At 49.0% G+C, this 17,877-nt stretch overlaps 2 protein-coding genes across 4 annotated transcripts in view; one reads left to right on the top strand and one right to left on the bottom strand.

Moving 5' to 3' along the window:
• Positions 1-17,877, top strand: part of FOXC1 (forkhead box C1) — a 31,355-nt gene that overhangs the window by 4,602 nt on the left and 8,876 nt on the right. The window lies entirely within an intron of this gene.
• GMDS (GDP-mannose 4,6-dehydratase) overlaps positions 8,224-17,877 on the bottom strand; it is a 421,560-nt gene continuing 411,906 nt past the window's right edge. For 2 of the 3 annotated variants that reach the window (XM_069853597.1, XM_069853598.1), the window contains exons 10-11: positions 9,737-9,805; positions 8,225-9,255 (exon numbers count right to left, since the gene is read on the bottom strand). In XM_069853597.1, coding sequence (XP_069709698.1) covers positions 9,193-9,255; positions 9,737-9,805 — 132 coding nt within the window. In that variant the 3' untranslated portion in view covers positions 8,225-9,192. Of the gene's footprint in view, positions 9,256-9,736; positions 9,806-17,877 lie in introns of all 3 variants that reach the window. The other variant, XM_069853596.1, reaches the window with a different exon arrangement.

The following is a 17,877-nucleotide window of genomic DNA, read 5'->3' as shown; positions in this document are numbered from 1 at the left end:
GGGTGGAGGGGGGCGCTGAGTCGGGGTGGGGGAGAAGGGAAACGTTCAGGTCGGCCGCCAGGTAGGTCGTGCCGGGCTCCTCTCTGCCCCCGGAGGGGATCCCTTTCCTGAAGTGACGTGCGCGGTCGCGGTGGGGGTCACCTCCCGGTTCTCGGTGTGACGGGCTGGCTCACCGCTCAAGCGTGTTTCGGCTTGTTTTTTCTTTTCTTTTCCTTTCTTTCTCTCTTTTTTAAACAGAAATAATAACAATAATATTTTTTTTCTCCCCCTCCGCACAGAAATTGCTCACAACGAAAAATGCCATTAGCGGGGCTGAGGGTCCCCGCGGGGGGCGGTGAACCGTGCGGTCCCTGCGCGGAGCTGGGTTGTGGCCGGGCCGGGGCCACCGCCGGGACACGTTGCTGCTGCTGGTGGTGGTGGTGGTGGGGGAAAAAGGCCTGGAGAGCTTGTTTAGAAACATTCCCGGGCTCCCAAGAGCAGCGGAGCGGGGTGGGAGCCTGCGGGCAGCGCTCCTGCCTGCGTCCCTCCTGCGCGTCCCTCCCCTCGCGAGCAGGAGGCAAACGCCACTGTCCCCTTCTCATCTGTGATTCTCTCCCAGCAGAACTGGGCCTGCCCCGAACACCCCAAAAGAGATGCGGCCCGACCTGGCGTGGAGGTGGGAACGGGACCTGTGCCCGGGCAGCAGCCGAAAGGTGCCCCGAGAGGCCTCTCAGCATCTTTGGTGGCAGCAGCCGGTGCAGCGAGCGGGGACGCTTGGCCCCAGCCGAGCCTACAGAGCGTCCATTAGGTGCCAGGTTAGCACCGCGTTTTGTCTCGTATTTTTAGCTTAAGGTGATTTTTTTTTTTCCGCCGAAACTATTCCTTTGCTTTTCATCTAGGGAAAAAAAACAAACCCAAACCCCCAAACTTTAAAATAATAATATAATTTGAGGGACCATTCTGTTTAGTTGTTCCTGGTGGTTATTTGTGTTTGCTGATCTGCTGCTTAAACTGAAGAGAACGCGGAGAAGGGGAACGTTCTCCCTTCTAAGTTTTCTCCTCGGAATTTCTTCTTAAAGCGAGTGGCAGTTCATATTATGTTCTGCAAAGGTCATCACCAAAAATAGCAGAGAAGTGCACGCCAATATTTGAGAGGACGTGGATGGATTAAAATCCTTCCCTTACCTCCACAGGCCAGGTCAGAGGGACAACATGGTGAGACTGAGTTGTGGATGGATACGTTAAGGGAATGTTTCCAAATGGGCTTTTTACGATATCTGGGGCCCTTTCTGGAAGCCACAAAGATTGGGAAAGGCGCTTCGAAGTTATCACGGGGGTATTTTTATAGCCGGGTTGAATTTCGTAACCCTATTGGTGACCCCCGGGGCTGCATCGTTATTGACCATCCGAACGCACTTTGGCAACCAGCAGCCCCCTGTCCTCGCCTCCCGCAAAAAATACTCTGCGGGGCGAGTTACAGCTTCGCTCTGAGCTGTTTCAGTGTGTGTTGCGGGTTTTGCGGGAGGCGGCGCGATGCCACGGGCGGGGGCTGAGCGCGTTTCGACGCCCACGCGAAGAGGAGCGTGAGGTGACACCGCGCAGTCGTTTCGATTGTGCAGGTAAAAGCGTGCCAGGTGTGCACATGGCTGCGCTGCGCACGGGCAGGTACAGGCTCCCGGGAACGCTCCCCCGTCCCCTTCCCGAAATCACGCATTTCAGTGGTTACCGCTAAGTGAACGTTAGCTTTCAATTAATTTATCTCGTAAAGCAATTTAATTCGGTGTCGTCAGTCCATTTCCCACCGGTTTCCTGCGCTGGGGCCGGAGAAATCCCCTAAATGCTTCCATCACTTTAAGATGCGCAAATGATCTTTTTTTACTTTTCGGGAGGAGGATGAGGAGCGGGGCAGCGGGTGCCTTCTGGGGGCCGAGCACAGGTTCCCACGACAAAGAGCCGCTCCGCGTCCGTCCCGGTGTAAGGGAGCTGGGACGTGCGTGGTTTTCGGTCCACCGGCACCTCGCACAGGAGCTCAGGGGCTGGGAGGATCCCACTCACCCTTCCCGTGTTGAAGTCACCTCCTACCCGTTTTTTTAAAAATTATTATTTATTTATTTTAATTTTTTTTCCCGTTCCCTTTCTGCCTCGCCTCCGCGTCGGCTTGTCTGTGCTGGGAATCCGCCCCAAAGGTGCCGCGGAGAACGTCGCCCTCCTGGCTTAATGACGCTGGGGCTCATAAAGCCATTCGCTTGTTTCCAAAGTAATAAACAAACGTCGCGTTAGGTCAAGATTGATGGTGTCCATGCAATAAAAACGGGCCAGGTCAGGAAGGAATAAAATTCAATCAGAGCTCGCGGAATCATTTTTCAGGGGACAGAAAGACAGAAAAGGAGACGGGGGTCAAGGGAGACGGTGTCGCCATTCACTACGCACCAGCCGGGAGGGAGAAGGGCGAGGGTTAACGAGCGATTGTTTTTTATCAAGCGGAGCCTAATTGAACGAAACAATGGCCGCATCGGCGGGGGAGGGACGGCTCCTTGCGCGGGGGAGGCTCTGCGGGGCCGGGCTGTGCTCCCGCAATGCTGCAGCGTCCCCCGTCCCTGCAGACCCCCCCCCCCCGCCTCACCTTAAATCTTTGCACACCCACCTGAGGCCATCCCTGCGCCAGCCCGGGGGCTTGGCAGCGCGGACGGCGGTGTCACAGGGCCGGGTGCTTAGAGCAGGAGGACAGGACCCCCTCTTTTCGCAAGAAGGGGTCCAAACCAGCCTGCGTCGAGGGCTGACGAGGCGGGTTCCAGCTCTGCGAGGGTCACTCGGGCCCAGCAGGAGCGAAGACCCCCCGGGGGTCACTTGCAACTAACCTCTCTCCCCTTGGTTTTAGTTTGGTGGGGGCGCTGCTGGCGACCAGGGCTTTGGGGAGCGGCTGAGGAGCGGTGTCTGCCCGACACTCGACGGGCGGTGGGTGCCAGCCCAGCTCTGGGTGCGGGGCCTTCGGGGGCCGCAGTGTGCAGGGAGGAGGCGGCGGCAGCCCCGCTGGAAGCCCTTGCGGTCCGAGGGGCTCGTTTTCGTCCTGCCCCGGCCTCGCCTGTTTCGGCAGCCCGCGGGCTGTTCGAGCTGACCGGGCTGGGGGGGCAGCCGGCAGCCGCTCTCTCCTTCCAGGCAGGCAGGGGGGTTTGAGAGGGGGGCTTGGTTCTCCCTCGCCCCCCCAACCCCCCGAGCAAATGCGTGTGTTCCGTGCACCTCTGCGATCTTCTAGGCCCGCAGCTTGCGCCTTACATGGTACTGCCTGTGCCGCAAAATGATAGCTATTAAAAAGCACTGGGATGGAGGGAAGGTGGCCCGGGCTGCCGCGGGGAGCTCACGAGTTCTCCGGCTGAGTGGGAATTGGGTGGTCGGCAATATTTTTTGCCCCCTAAATAAACACAGCTTGAAACGACTTGGGTGGGCAGAAGGGAACAATTTGCGAGCCAGAGAGCAAGTGAGCTGGGCAGGCGGCCGGCCAGTGAGTTACCTGCTGGAGACTTTCACCTGACCTTTAAGTGTCAGGGGGCTTGGTTGTGCAGTGTATTAACCCCCATTCAGGTCAGCTGCTTTAGGCAGCGTTCGGCAGAATTAAAACAACAACAATGAAACCCCCAAACTGGAATCCTCCCTCCTTTCCAGCCCTCATCACCTCTGGGGAGAATGCAGGAAAACCAACACATTTAGAACCATTAACTCTTAAAATAGCTGAATTTCCTCCAGTAGAAGAAACGCAAATTATTACACTCAGGAGTTCAGGATATTTATATATTATATGAATCGATGAATAAACAGGTCATACCGCTGGAACCGTCGTCCCTCTGAAGGCAAGCGCTCGGTTTAGAAGAAGAAACACCGTAGCCGTTTTCCCCCACAGTTCTTGGAATTTATTCACTTGCCAGAACATTTAAACGGCCAAGTTTAATTTTTTTTAAATAAATATTTGAAATAAGGAAAAAGAATAATGTTTTCCACTGGGCGATAACGTTAAAGTACAGATAATATCGTCCAAAGCAGAAAAGAATTGTTTAAATAACGTCGGTGCTTGCAAGATTGCCTAGTATAAATACATACGCACTGCCTTTTTTTGATGCGAGAATCTATTGGAACTCTTTTTCTGTACTCGTGTGTGTGTAGATACGTATTTCCCTCGTCCGAGTGCGTGAAATCGGTCTGGAGCTCCGAGCTAGCGGCGGGACAAGCCCCGTCGGCTTGGGATGGGGGGTCCCCGGCTGCTCGACGGGGCGCGGGGCGCAGGCAGCGGGCAGGAGCGGGGAGCCGCTCGCCGCTTTCCCTTAGCGAGGATTTATGAAACTGCTCGCGGCCAGCGCTGCTGACCTCGCCTCTCAAAGACAGGATGGATTTAAAAGCGAATAACGAATTGCAGAAAAATTACGGTTTTCTCCCGACGCCGTTCCCCGCCCCCCAAGCGCTCGGCCGAGGGGGAAGGGGGGGGGTGGGCGACGACGACACACGGAGTGAGGAATGAACCGGTGCGAGCTCATTAGCAAAGCAAAGGTTACAATTAGCGTCCGCTGCTGCGAACCGACCTCTCCCCCGCCCGCCTCCCCTAGCCCCCATCACCAAATAATTGCACAGTATCTGTTGATGTTTTTCTTCCACCCGTCAAAACGTTGGAGCTCTGCCTGCTTCCAGCGCTCCTTTCTGGGTTTGTTGTGTCTGGAGACAATGCTCCACCAGCGAAGCATCGGAGGTGAAGGGGGGTCACAAGGGGAGGCAGGGAGCGCGGCCCCGCGGGCCGGCCGGGGGGCTCCCCTCGCCTCCCACCCCTGCAAACCTGGCGCCCAGAGGCGTCGGGGACAGGGGCAGCCACCCTCTCTCTCTCTGCTGCCCCTGGGCTGCCCCGTATCGGCCTCCCCGGCCGGGCGAATAAAGGGAAGAGGATGTGACCCCTGTGTCCGCCGGGGCTGGGGGGATGCGGCTGTTCTATGTGCGAGGGGCCGAGGCAGGAGGGGACAGGCGGGGGACTCCTCCGTTCTCCCCCCTCAAGTTGCGCTGAATTTTAATTCTTGTTTTCCAACTTGTTCTTTCAGCAGTCGCTCCGTCCCTGTGAGCACGAGGGCTGCCCGCGGGGCAGGGTTTCCCACACCTGTGCCCGTTCCCGGCGTGCGCCCCTTCGCTTCTACCCTCCGGGCTGACTCGGCGAGCAGGAGGTGTTATTTTTAGCTGGCGCTGGCGGCTTCGCTCCGCGACCCCGAAGACGCCCCCGTCGCTGTGTCTCGCCGGCTTTTCCGTGCCGGGGCCGGGCCGGGGGCAGCGCCGAGGGGGCAGGGGCCGGGGGCTCCCGGGGGCCGCCCCACCGCGAGCCTCCCCCGCGCCCCCCGCAGCCTGAGGGGATTTCGCGGCTCGCGAGTGGCCGGCGGTCCCAAGCGCCCCTGAAAGGCCTCAGGAGAGGGACGAAAAAATATAAAAATAAATTTTTTTTTAAAAAAAATAGGCTTTCGTGGCAGTTTTACCTTTGGCAAAACAGGAAGGGCAGCGGCCCGCACGGCGGAGGCGAGGGGCCGAGTTACGGCTGCGAGATGTGGGGCCGCGGCGCTGACAGGCGGCGGGCGCAGGGGAGCGAGCCCCGGCCTTAGCTGCTCGTAATTCCCGGCGCTGCGGAGCAGGGAGCCGCAGGCAGGGCCAGCCCGGCTCTCCCGAGCGGGCCCCGGCCCTCCGCCATCCGCCGAGCAGGAGCTGGACCCGCTCTCGTCTCTCTCCGCCGGCCTGACCCCTCTCCTCCCGACGGGGCGCACGCCGCCCAGCGCTTCGCCGCTGCCGTCCCCCTTCTCCCCGTAGCAGCGGCGCACGGTGACCTCTCCGCTCCCCACGACGCGCTGGGACAGGCTGCCAGGGACCCCCCTGGTAGGTTCCCACGTTCGTGCTCCTCTTCCCGGCCCCGGCGAGCAGCGAGATGTGCCTTGGCCGCGCTCCGCAGCCGGCACGGCCGGGGTCGGCGTTTCTCCGAGAGCAACAGCAAAATACACCTTGACCCTTGTTTTTTTTCTTGGCTGATGCCGCTGGGACCCTTGCGAGAGACACGGGAGACTGGGGGCACGCTCGGTTATTTACTACTGGAACTGCCCTTTAAAATTAACGAAGCTCTATTGAACCCGAATAAGACGTGAGACGGGCGGAGGGACGAGGATGTATCTTTTCGTACCTGCTTGCACAAAACGCTGGACATACACGTTCAGCCGATATCTGGTGTATGAGCTACCCTAGATATAATCTTCCTCAATCGCCGCCTGTGTTTTTTTTTTATTTCAAATTTTATTTCGTTTTCAAGAAGTGACCCCGTCGTCATTGCAAAGAGCGGTGCTTTAGGAGGAATCCAAAACTGGGCAGGAAGGTGTTGGTGGAGAAACCAAAAAGCAGTTCGGACTTTTGCCAAATTGTAAGAAGCAGCGGGGCAGTGCTGGGATGCACGTTTTGGCCTGTCATGACCCATAGAATTTTTTTTTTTTTTTTTTTTACAAAAGCAGCAAGAACGCACAAGGTCACCACGGAAGGACTGTTAGTCTAGAATCAAATTTTGCCTTCCCGTCCGCTTCCCCGCTCGCCCCCCAGCAGAGAGACCGAAAACGGAGAATGAATACGCTTCTCGTGAATGCACCAGTTCGAGATGCCAAAGGAAAAAAAAACCTCAAACCCTGAAGTCGAAGGAAAACTGGCAGCTTATGTAAAGGTTCCCAGCCCTTTGCAGAGATGTGTGAACTAATATTCAGATGTACCAGCAAGCCTCCCGGTGAATCACCGTACGCAAAAAATAGTTCCCAGCAATACAAAAATACCTTGTCATAAAAACGCTTAATACTTTTTTTGTTCGCTCAGTGTCCCACCCAAAGATCTGCCACCCGCAGCCCCGGTGGCGCTGCAAAGGGGACAGTCCTCGGTGAGGCTGGGCGGGGGGAGCTTCCCCCTCCCCTCCGCCACCCGTGGGCAAAGGGGGGGACCCCCTCGGCCGTGGGGTGTTCGGTGGCGGCTCTCAGAGCACGGACACAGCCGTGGGTGCCCGCGGGAGTAGGGGCCGAGCGTGTGCTGTCGGGGCTCCGCAGCGGGGACTCACAGAACTAATGCAGAGGACGCGCACCCACGGGGAGGGGTTTTATTGTTATTTTAATCTAAAAAAAGAAAAATAGGCGCAGACACGGAGTCGTACCCCAACCGGGGGGAAACTCTCTGTAAAAGCCTTGTATAAATATACCCACCCGTGGATGCATACACACTGGGGAGCGAGTGGTACGTGTGCGTGAGCTCCAAGCCTCCCCACAGACGGGGCGCCCGTGCCCCACTCGCTGTTGGTTTGTGCCAGACGCTCCGTGGAGCCTGTTCGTGGGGGCTGGACAGGCTCACACGCGTGGGTCGCTGCTCGGAGAGACATTCGAGCTGACGGGCCCGGAGACTCGAACTCTAACATGCCTTCCCTTTCTATACATCAGCAGCAGCAGCCACGTCAGTGCCTGCGGCTGTTGCGTTAGGATGCAGAAATAAACTTCCCCATCCTCCACCAATGATTGGATGCTGCTTACTGAGTTAACTTTGACATCTAAAACAATGCGGGCTTTAAGATTGTACTAATCCATACTTGAAGTTCAATAGCTGTGATTGGGCGACAACCGCAATAAACACGGAAAATCTACCACAGTCCTTAGTGAGACCCTCAGCCGGCAGGTCCTGATGCTTTCCCTGCTCCCCACCCAGCGAGGGCCCGTTCTCCGTGCACCTGTAGCGAGGGATCCCAAGCACCGGCGCTTCTCTTTCCCCTCGGACGGCCCCGAGGGCAGCGGCTGCTCCGGCGTTCCGCAGCTCCTCTGGCAAACGCCTGCCCTTCCACGCCAGGTGCACAAAGAGCCCTCTCTCTCCGGCAGCCCGGCTCCTCGCAGGCTGCTCCCGATCCCGTCCTGTCCTCCCGCACCGCTTCCACCACCAAACCGCTCCCGAGCGCAAACTCCACGCTCTGCTCCCTGACCCCCTCGCTCCCCTTTCAACAGGGGTGTTCCCCAATAAAAAAGTAAAAAAGCAAGAGGGTGCACCTCGGAGGAGGTGTATCTCCCCGTTTATCCCCCCGCTCTGCGTATCTCATTTGAAAGCATAAAGCTAAAATGATGCAAGTAATTGGTGGGCGGAAGATCCTAAACCAACGGGAAATGTATGGGCTCCACAACCTCTGGATAACCTGGGTACCTTGGCATGAAACGTGCAAAAATATTTACTCACCTTCACATTTATTTATTTTTTTTTAACCTTATTTATTTATTTATTTTGTTTTGATTTCTTAAGTCCTCTTTTGAGATGGTTCAAGCTCCCGTCCGAGGTCTAATTATAGTAAGCAGGAAGAAGATGGAAGGGGAATGGGTTGATTCGAGGTGGAGGGGCGGGGGGTAGGCAAGAATCAAAATGCTGTAAACCCCCAGATCGAGTGGGTGCTCGACAAAAAGGCTTTCTATGACTCACGCACACTCTGAAACGAAGATCTGAAAAAGCCCTCTCTGACTGGTTTGAAAATGATTCCAGCAATTAGGAATTAATTTGGCATGGTCAAAAGGCGATTTCACTGCAAGTTATATCAAGTTATCCAAAGTTTTAGAGTACAAGTGGTGGAAATGGCCTGCTGGAGTAGATGTAAGGCAGCAGGAAAGAAAAACAAGGAGTGTTCAGGAAAGGCAGAAGAGGGGAAGCAGTGGAGCAAGGGCTGGAGGGGTGGCAAGCCCATGTTAGCGCCAGAGGTTTTGGTGCTGTTGTTGCTGGAGGAGAGGGGAGGTTGGAGGACAGGGGACGCTTTTGGCTTTAAAATGGGAGAAAGTTCTAAAAATATGCTGGAGGTCCTGGCTAATATAAAGATGAGTTTTAATTAAAAAAGGAAATCGGTCAGCTTGCTGGCCTATCAGTACTTCAGGTACAGCATTGTCTGGGGGGCATGACCCCTCTCCAGTTAATGGCAACAGCCAGAGTTAGCCCAGGCAGGGCTGACCTGCCCTGCTAGGATGATGTGTGGAGTGAGAGGCACCGAGAGGGTGTAGAAAGTGGAGGGGGGCATAAATCCAGGCTTTCACACACAGGCAGGCCAGCAATAAAACCGTCACAGGGAGGGGCAGCCATCCACCCCGGCCCTGGTGTCTCATGGCAGTGCTCGGCCGTGGGGTGCACCCCTGGCATGGGTCTGTGGTGCTAGCCAGACCCACACAGGGCTCAGGCATTGGGGTTGTTCCTCATGAGCTCCACATCAGCGTCCACCATCTCCCTCACCAGCTCCTGCAAGGAGGAAGAGAAGGCAGGTGAGGGCCCTGGTGCAGGGGACAAACAAGCAGCATGTCAGGACCACCCCAGAGCATGACAACACCCCTCACCCCTCACAGCAGGACAAGAAGGGGACAGGGCTTTGCTGGGCTTTTCTTGCAGTGTCCCCGGACCTGGCTGTATTAGGACAATGGTGGGATGCTCCTAGAACTGTCTTGTTCAAATAATGGCCCGTGTCTCCCTTCTGGCACCCTCGCACAAGCGCCTGCTAATTTCCAAAATGTTGATACCTGTCCTGTTGATATCCCGAACTGCCATGGCGGCTGCTGTCTTCAAAGCAAGAATTGGGGCGGGGTGTGTGTGTCACCGAAAGCAGGATTTCTTGTGCCCAAATCACCCCATGCAAAGGTCCTCCCAACTCTTCCCCTCCCTGTGGGTTGCTTTTAGAGGACACAAAACCCCAGTAGGTACAAAGCATGCGAGAAAGGCCGCTCACATCAAAAGTGACTCTCGGCTTCCAGTTCAGCTTTTGTCTGGCTTTGGTACTGTCCCCTTGCAAAAAATCCTGCGGAAAAGAAGAGAGAGGCACTGTGAGAAGTGTTCACCTTCGCCACCTCGATGGCCTCCCTGTTGCTCGTATTTCCCCATGAGCTGAGCGCAGCCGGGGCCACTGTCAGACTCTTCCAAGGACAAAATATTTCTCTTTAACATTCAATTTTAGTGGAAGCTCATATGCCTATAAATCAGCAGGAGGCAGCATCCTTTCGCTAGGCTATTTCAGACGGAAAGAGTTATTCTTTGTTTTTGTGTGTGTGCGGGGTTTGAACTCCAGTCTCACTGCCGTATAATGGTGAACATTTTACAAGAAGTTGTCATGTCTTAGTCATGCTATTGAATGAGCTGTTTCAAATTCTTTTTCCCCCCATTTGTTTAAATAATGTAAATCACAGAGCAAACATGACAACTATTTTCTTTCAAATAAAAACGTGATCACAGAGAGATGATGCTGACTGTTATGAATATGGGTAACCACATGCAACAGTAGTAAACATCCAGCTTTTGAATGCTTACATGATTTCTTTTTTTTTTTCCTAGAGTATTTTCAGTGTCCACGTGGAAAGAAAAGTCTAAGTATCTCATAAATGAAAATAAATTATCTTGAAATTGTTACAGAAACCAATGCTGGTCATACTCGCCTTACTGTTCAAGTATTCTTAAAAACGCTACCTACCATACCAAAATAATTTCAAAACTGGTCATCAAAAATAACATAATGAAATTAAACAAAGAAAAAAGCTCCTGTGACTTCATTTCTAATGGAATGAAAAAAACTAACTGTAACTTCCTTTAAAATTCAAGTACTGTGTTTAAACAGTTAGCTTTTTCCAACTGTATGTGTTGATTTAATGAAATGTAAAATCTCTGTTCAAAAGCTTAGTTTCTCTGTATATAAAAATTAGATCTCCCCGGGTTTAACAAAAAACAAACTAATTCAACTTTGTTAGAGAAGAACAATGCTGAGGCTGAATTCTGCTCTTGCAGTTTGACTTTATGGTGGTAACGCAGCGTGCTTTCCAGAAAAATGCATGGACTGAGTTTCTTATCACTCTTCAACTCTCTGACCAGCGGTGGAGCTAACGAGCATTTTCTGGCTGTAATTCTTTTAACTGTACTGCCACACACTACATTTTTCAGATGATATCTTCTGTGCATGTGTAGTTCAGGTCATGTTAGCTTCCAAAATCACCTCATCCTGTGCAGTAAAATGTAGGAAATTCTTCTTAATAATTGTGCTCCAGAAATCTAGACAGTTTGCTTCCAAGAGCAGAGGAAATCCACCAAAGGAAATATTGGACCAAAGAAGGGGATGCAGAACAAACACGTCTGTCAAGACTGTTCCAGGCAGCAGTTTTACTAGTTCAGTCTTTAGGCTAAAAGCATTTCAGCCTGCCTTCAGAAAAGAGTAAACAGACAGATCAGAACAAAATGATATGAAAATAAGAAATGCTGTGATTTCCTTAAATTAGACTAAATTATTTCCTACCACAGACCTATAATGGGTTTTTAGAAACTGCAGCAGACATTTGAGGCCAAGTCATGTAAAACCGCATCAGCCTGAGGGATCCCCTGGAGGGTCGTGTGAATATGGATTGCAAAATCTGGTTTGAAATGGAAAAGACTCCCACTAGCTTTGATAAAATTTGGATCAGACCCTAATGTGCTCACGGAGTTATGCTTTTTATCTGGAGTTTGCTTTAATTTACATTATATAAGTGTATATATATATGTGCCTGGAAACCAGGAAATCCTTCTTAAAATAATAATTTCAGTATAAAAACAATTGCCTTTTATTCAGTTCTAATTCAAGCTATTAGCAAGAAGTTAAGTATTTTAATACCACATAGTTTTATGTCATAAAAGCCATATCATAAAACTTAGACTTTCATTTTTATAAATGCTGTGTAAGTATTAATTTTATACCTACAATTCTTATAATGAAAACATCGTTTGAAACTGAGCCTATCTAGGCTACTGGCTTCCCATTTGAAAAAAAAAAAACAGACTGGGAAGAACAGAATGAATTGCCATCCCCTGTTGTAGGTAGCTGCATTCTGCTTTTGAACAGCTTGGGAGCAGTCTTTTAACTTTCTTGGGCAAAAGCTTTTGTTAAAACAGTTTATCTAAAAAAACACTTTACCTAATTCCAGCCCTTCATTCAAAAACATAAACATTCAGCTGCTGAATAGGCCAAAACAAGGTTGAAGGGGAGGTTGCAAATCAGTAAAAGTGAAGTTACTTGCAGTGCTGCATTGTACATAACCATAACACAGACAACTAGTGTATTAAATCCATTCAAGCATAAAAAAGTGGGTTTTTCTTTAAAAGTTCACATGCTTTATGCATGATGCAGTAAAGGTTTTATGGCATAATCTGTGAGCAAAAGAAAAGAAAAGAGAAAAAATATTTAATATATATGATAATACAAATTCCCCATCTGAGTTAGGTTAAAAGATTTTAAATAGCCCTCCTGGAGAAGTTTATGTACTTTTGAGAAACAAGACTTTGTAGTTAGATTCACTTGAAAACAGCATTAGAGACAAAATGTCTCCTAGGCACTTTTTTTAAAACATTCTCTTATAGAGGTTACTAGGTACAGAGATCAAATGAACGCATAGTATTAACACTATACTACACCTAAATTCAAGGTTTGATTGTATTCTTGTTAGTCAAAACTTCAACACTGAATGGAAATGATGACTGGAACAAAGCTATTCTTGATTAAAGGATTGTATTGCAGTCATGTTTCCTGTATTTTTCTACAAGTAGCTCATAATATGAAAACAATAAGGTAATTACAATAAAATAAGAATATTAAAAAAGAAGTTCCTCTTGGAAAAGAATGACTGCTTGTTTATATTATTCAAGTATTTCACTGAAACCAGAGATGCATCTGTCAGGCTTCCAAAAGAAAACATCCACAAAAAACTCAACCCAAAAAACCCTGTTAGCGTGCTAATCATTACAATGTATTGATCTTTCAGTGTCAGGGCTTTACTCTCTGGAGGAACAACATATCGGAAAGTAAAGAAAGAAGAGGTGAGATTCCACTGGAGAAAACCTGTTTTTCTTTTTCAGGGTTTGGGCATGGGATGGGGCATGGGCTGGGAAGGTGTTTTCGTCAAAAAGCTGCTTCTGTCAGATGTAAACTCCCCAGTATCCCTGCTCCTGATGTAAAGGCATCACTTCAGGTTTTGTATTCCTGCAAGATAACTTTTTCTGTAGTGTTGTGCTTTATGTACTGACAGGAAAGCAAAGCCCTGTGACTCCAGGAAAACCCTAAGGATTTAGATACTCAGCCAAGAGTTAGCAAACCTGATAACACTGATTAAGGCTTTCTGTTGTTTTTCTAGTACTTAGATTATGAGCATAAAATTAAGATCCATTTTTGCAGGAACAAGCCCTTATTCTCCATGCAAATACAGTTAACATAAGTGAATAGTAATGATAAGTTTTAGCAGCAAGCTGAGCTGAAACAGCATTCAGATAAATATTTAAAAGGCAGGAAGGTAGAAAAGACAATGGTAAAATTCTTTGTTGCAAACTTAATACGAGAGTAAACTCCTATGGCTTTATATGCACTTCACAGTCATAAGACTTTCTCTCAGTGAAGAGAACGGATTTATCCAACGTGAGTTTTTCTGCTTTACCTTTTCTGTAAATGAGGCTTCATAACTGTGTAGAAAATAACCCATTATTACTAAACCTGATTTTACAATGATTTGGTTTTATTGTCCAAATGCACATACAAAAACGCACACAGATAAACAGAGAGAAATTTGTTATGTGATGTGGTAAGGCATTTTAAAATTTGGTTTTAAAACCACGAGACAAAAATGTTAAATATTTTAATGGAGATATCACATTTCCCAAGCTCTCGTTCTGAGTGTCATCATGACTTCTATTTTCATTTGTGCACTGATTGATCAGGTTTCACTGTGTGATGTATCACTGTCTCATTCAATTGACTTTAACTCAACATTTAAAGCCTTGAGACAATGTGAGAAAATGGAGATAGCGTGGCCTGAAAGAAGGCCAAGACTTCCTTTATTACTACAGCTCAGCTGATTCACTTTAAAATGTGCCTTCACTGAAAACATCACCAAACGCCAGCTTATGCTCCCTCTTACAGTAGAGTAAAGCAGAGAACAAATCCTTAGTAAAACACCTGCGATGGAATTGTGCCCAGCTCCACTTGCTGCAGCAGAGACAAAGCTCTACCTCTAAAAATAAGCAGATTCAATCTAAGCACACAACAGTTTTACTGTATCTGAAAAGCATCCAGGGTTATGTTCACAGTCAGCACAACGAGCTGGAAGATGATTTGTTACATCAGAACTCCCATAAGCAAAGTGCAATGACCCAGCTTGGTGAAGGCTCTGGCTTGCGTGTTTAGTCTTGCACTCTTGCTTGAGAAGTTTTGTTAGGGAGGTTTTCAAAAGTTTAGGGGCCAAAGTTTCCTGCAAATGCTGCCTGTGTTTTATCTTCCTTATTTCCTTCTTATAACTGTCACCTTTCAGCTTTGATTCATCCCATTAAAAGAAAAATTAATAAACATAACTACTTAATTAGACAATACTACCTTGCAGTTTTGCATTTTCACTATTATATCTTAGAAATGTACATATCAAACTTCATCTTAAGAAATAATCACCCCTTTTGTGCTCTTTTTGGAGCATTTTTCATAGCAATCTTTAGTGAGGGTTCATGTAGCACATCCCATTAGTATTATCAGCCCCACAATACATCTGGGTATCTGCTGCAGCTCATTGCTTGAGGAACAGTCTTGTTAGTAAGGAGACTGCATGCATTTCTTACAAGGCAGTTCTTCTTCTCTTGTACTCTATTCCCTAGTGTTCTCCCACACTTTCCACCAGGCCTGGGGACATTGTGTCTTAGCCCAGATGCAACACTGGAGAGCCGTTTCTGTGACTTCAGCTGAGCTATGTTAAGAAAATATTAATACTTTATTAAATCAGAGTTGTAGAACCTGTAAACGTGTGCCTTGCTGGTGTAAAATTCAATGCACAGTTCAGCTAAGCTCAGATCAGACCCGAGAAGGAGTCACAGTAATAAGCACTGCAACTGCTGTACACCGCTCTATAAATGCTTATGGAGATCCACAAGGCAGAGAGCACTGGCTTGACTTCTCTGCAAAGGGTAGTGTTTGTTGTAATATCTATAGTAACAGAGAAAAAGACAGTATAATTATAAAGCAAGAGGCTTCCGTCTCCACAGTAAATATAAGGAGACCGAAATTAAAACAAGTCAATGAGCAAAGCACAAGCCTAATGAGGAACACAGTAAACATCTTCAGGAATTTACGAAGAGCTGTAATGTGTCGTTCAGTTTTCACTTTTTCTTTCCACTGTTCTTAGAAAAGCAAAGTTGTGGAGCAGTTAAGGTACCAAGGGAATAGAAGAATGCCAGTGAATTTGGTTCCTGATCTAAATTTGTTTTAATGCAGCATGAACTGACTGCTTTCCACTCTTGGGTCCGCAGTCTTTTGCAGAAAGACAGCATTGTTTGCAAAGAACCACAGGAAAAGGCAAAAAGGAAAAGCAACCAACAGGCTGAAACTCACATGTAACAAAATGCCATTTAAAATAAGAAGCATAATGTTTTTCTCCTCTAGCATGTTTTACTATGCAAATCCCCTCCTTCTTCAGAAAGACCCAGTTTTACTAAATCCATGTTGAGGGGAAAGGTGAGGGGAAGAATGAGTTGAGGAAAGGGTTGATTCTGCACGGTGCTGAGCCCCAGCACATCTGACAGACCTCAGCAGGCTGCAAGTGCTGGGCATCTTTAGGGCAAGGCCTTATGTTGGGACTCCTCTGTACTCCAGCAATAAAGCTTCAACACAAGCTGCATGGTCAATAAAACCTGAGCACAGCCTTGCTTTTCTGCCAGGAACCAGGGGTGTTAAAACAGCGGCTTTATCTTATCGGTTTGATAATCTTTAATTTGACCAGCTTCCAAAGGGTTAAGGCAAATGAACTCATACCAGCAATAAACATTAGTGTGACAATAACAGTAATGGTACTCCTTTCCCTCCTCCTCCTCTTCCCCTCCCTCCCCTGTGCCTTTTTCACTTCCCTGCTGCCTATCAGCCCAAACTGAGGCTGAAGCCAGACCTCTCTTTCAATGACAGGGGGTGATAAGAGACGTGGAGAAAACAGCAAACTGTCTAGTCTGCTCAGGAAGTTGGGGACAGGCGGCATTGTCCATTAGTGGGGCCACGCTGCAGCTGGAGGCCAGGAACGGTGCTCTGCTAGGGGGAAACAGGCTCACTCAGCAGGGGCTCTGGCAGCCCCACTGCCATCGCAGATAAAATGGCAAAGCTGAGGGGAGTCATCCCCGTGGGACTTGGGAACATTGTTGCTGGGCTCTAATCACGTTCTCAGAGGTGGTGGCCCAGTGAATCGATGTGAGGCTGCAGCCCGCACATCACTGGCAGGAGAGCATGTGCAGACGTCAGCCACGATGCAAGCGCCAGCAGAGCTGCAGGCACGAGAACCCCTTACAAGGCTGAGCATTACTCAGATCCATTAACTTGCCAAGCAAAGCCTGAGGAAATGTTTTAGCCGGTGTTGTCCCTTGAGCCAGATAAAATTCCTCCCAAATTACAGACTGATATCCCTGAAGCCAGTGCTGAATTTCACTTGCTTTGGTTCTGGAGCTGAGCTTGCTCATCAGGAGCCATCCTGCACAGGGATTGGCATAGCTCTGTGCCAGGGCATCCTGCTGCAACCCGGGCCATGGGTGCTTTTCAGGATGTGGGAGGCAGGCTGAAGGGTGTTCCCCCTGCAGCAGGGAAAGCCCCACTGCTGCAAATAGCGAAATTCCTGCAGCTGGCTACAGTGAAGCGGGTGCTTCCCTCCCTCCCTCCCTCTCAGTTTGCCCCAAGGCCCAATTCTGCACTCCTGGGAAGACCTCGAAGGTGTTTCCCAGCTTGGATGTAAATGTAATTGTAACCTCAGCTCACAGCTCCACAAAATGCCAGAGTCTTCCAAATGGCAAGATCATTTCTAGTTTACAAGAATGTCTTTGCTGAAAAAGTAGAGAACTTCTGGAGGGAAGGAAGGGGATCAAACCCTCTCCACTTGCCATGTACAGACTGTAATTTTGATAGTTCAGGTATTAGCATTGGACTCCTAAGCACTTTCTTTCTGATATGGCACACCCAGTCATCGAAATGCACACATCACAACTAAAAATCTTTAGCCTGATTATGATTTAGCATAGTTACCATAAAATGCAAACTACTACTTAAATGCTATATGCTATTATGAATCAAACTGAGCTTTTCCAACTCCTCAAACAGAATAGAATTGCAAATGCTGGTTAAAGGTGGTACCACTCCCATTGGCTCTCACTGTTCTGTAGGGTGGCTGCTGGTAGGAAATGATGTGTGAGCCAACCCTTGCATGCTTCAAGCTAACCTGTGCACAAAGAGTTGTCTGAATAATCTGGATTTTGCACCACATGGATTAGAAGCACTTGTGCATTTTCTTTTTACAGCAGAGGGAGGTTGTACGTGACCATGTTTCTTCAGGCTCCCTGGCCACATGGTAGAGAGAACACCCATGCGTCACCTTCGCATCAATAAAAAATAAGACCCTGTGAGGGAGGAACCTCTTTCATATGGGTGGAGATCATCTTCAGTGTAGGAAAAGAACAGGTTCCCTGTCTTTTCATGGGTACCTCCAAGTACTGCTTTTGTTCACTATTAAATGTGTTTACTTCTTGTTTCTTTGCAGCCTGTTCTGCACTCTGATGACAATTTGGGGTGGGGAAGGAGAAAGGTAATCATGTCTTCATTGCTCATGGCTTTGTTGCCACACGCAGTATTTTTCTCATCGCTTCCTACTCTCAACATATTCTGCCAACATCAGGAAATCACTCTGTGAAGCCATTTCATTTTAGCAGGGTTTACTGTGCAGTAAGGATGCATTTCTTAATGGAAATAGAATATGGCCCCTAGGTGTCTTCACTGACTGGTGTGTCAAAATGAATAGGAGAACTAAAAATCCCAGAAATCCATGCTGCGAGGCTACTTAGTTTCTGCATTTATAACAG

Source organism: Phaenicophaeus curvirostris, chromosome 3 (assembly GCF_032191515.1).
Source record: "Phaenicophaeus curvirostris isolate KB17595 chromosome 3, BPBGC_Pcur_1.0, whole genome shotgun sequence".
In the NCBI taxonomy this organism is placed as follows: Eukaryota; Metazoa; Chordata; class Aves; order Cuculiformes; family Cuculidae; genus Phaenicophaeus; species Phaenicophaeus curvirostris.
This window is presented reverse-complemented; position numbering and strand designations above follow the sequence as displayed.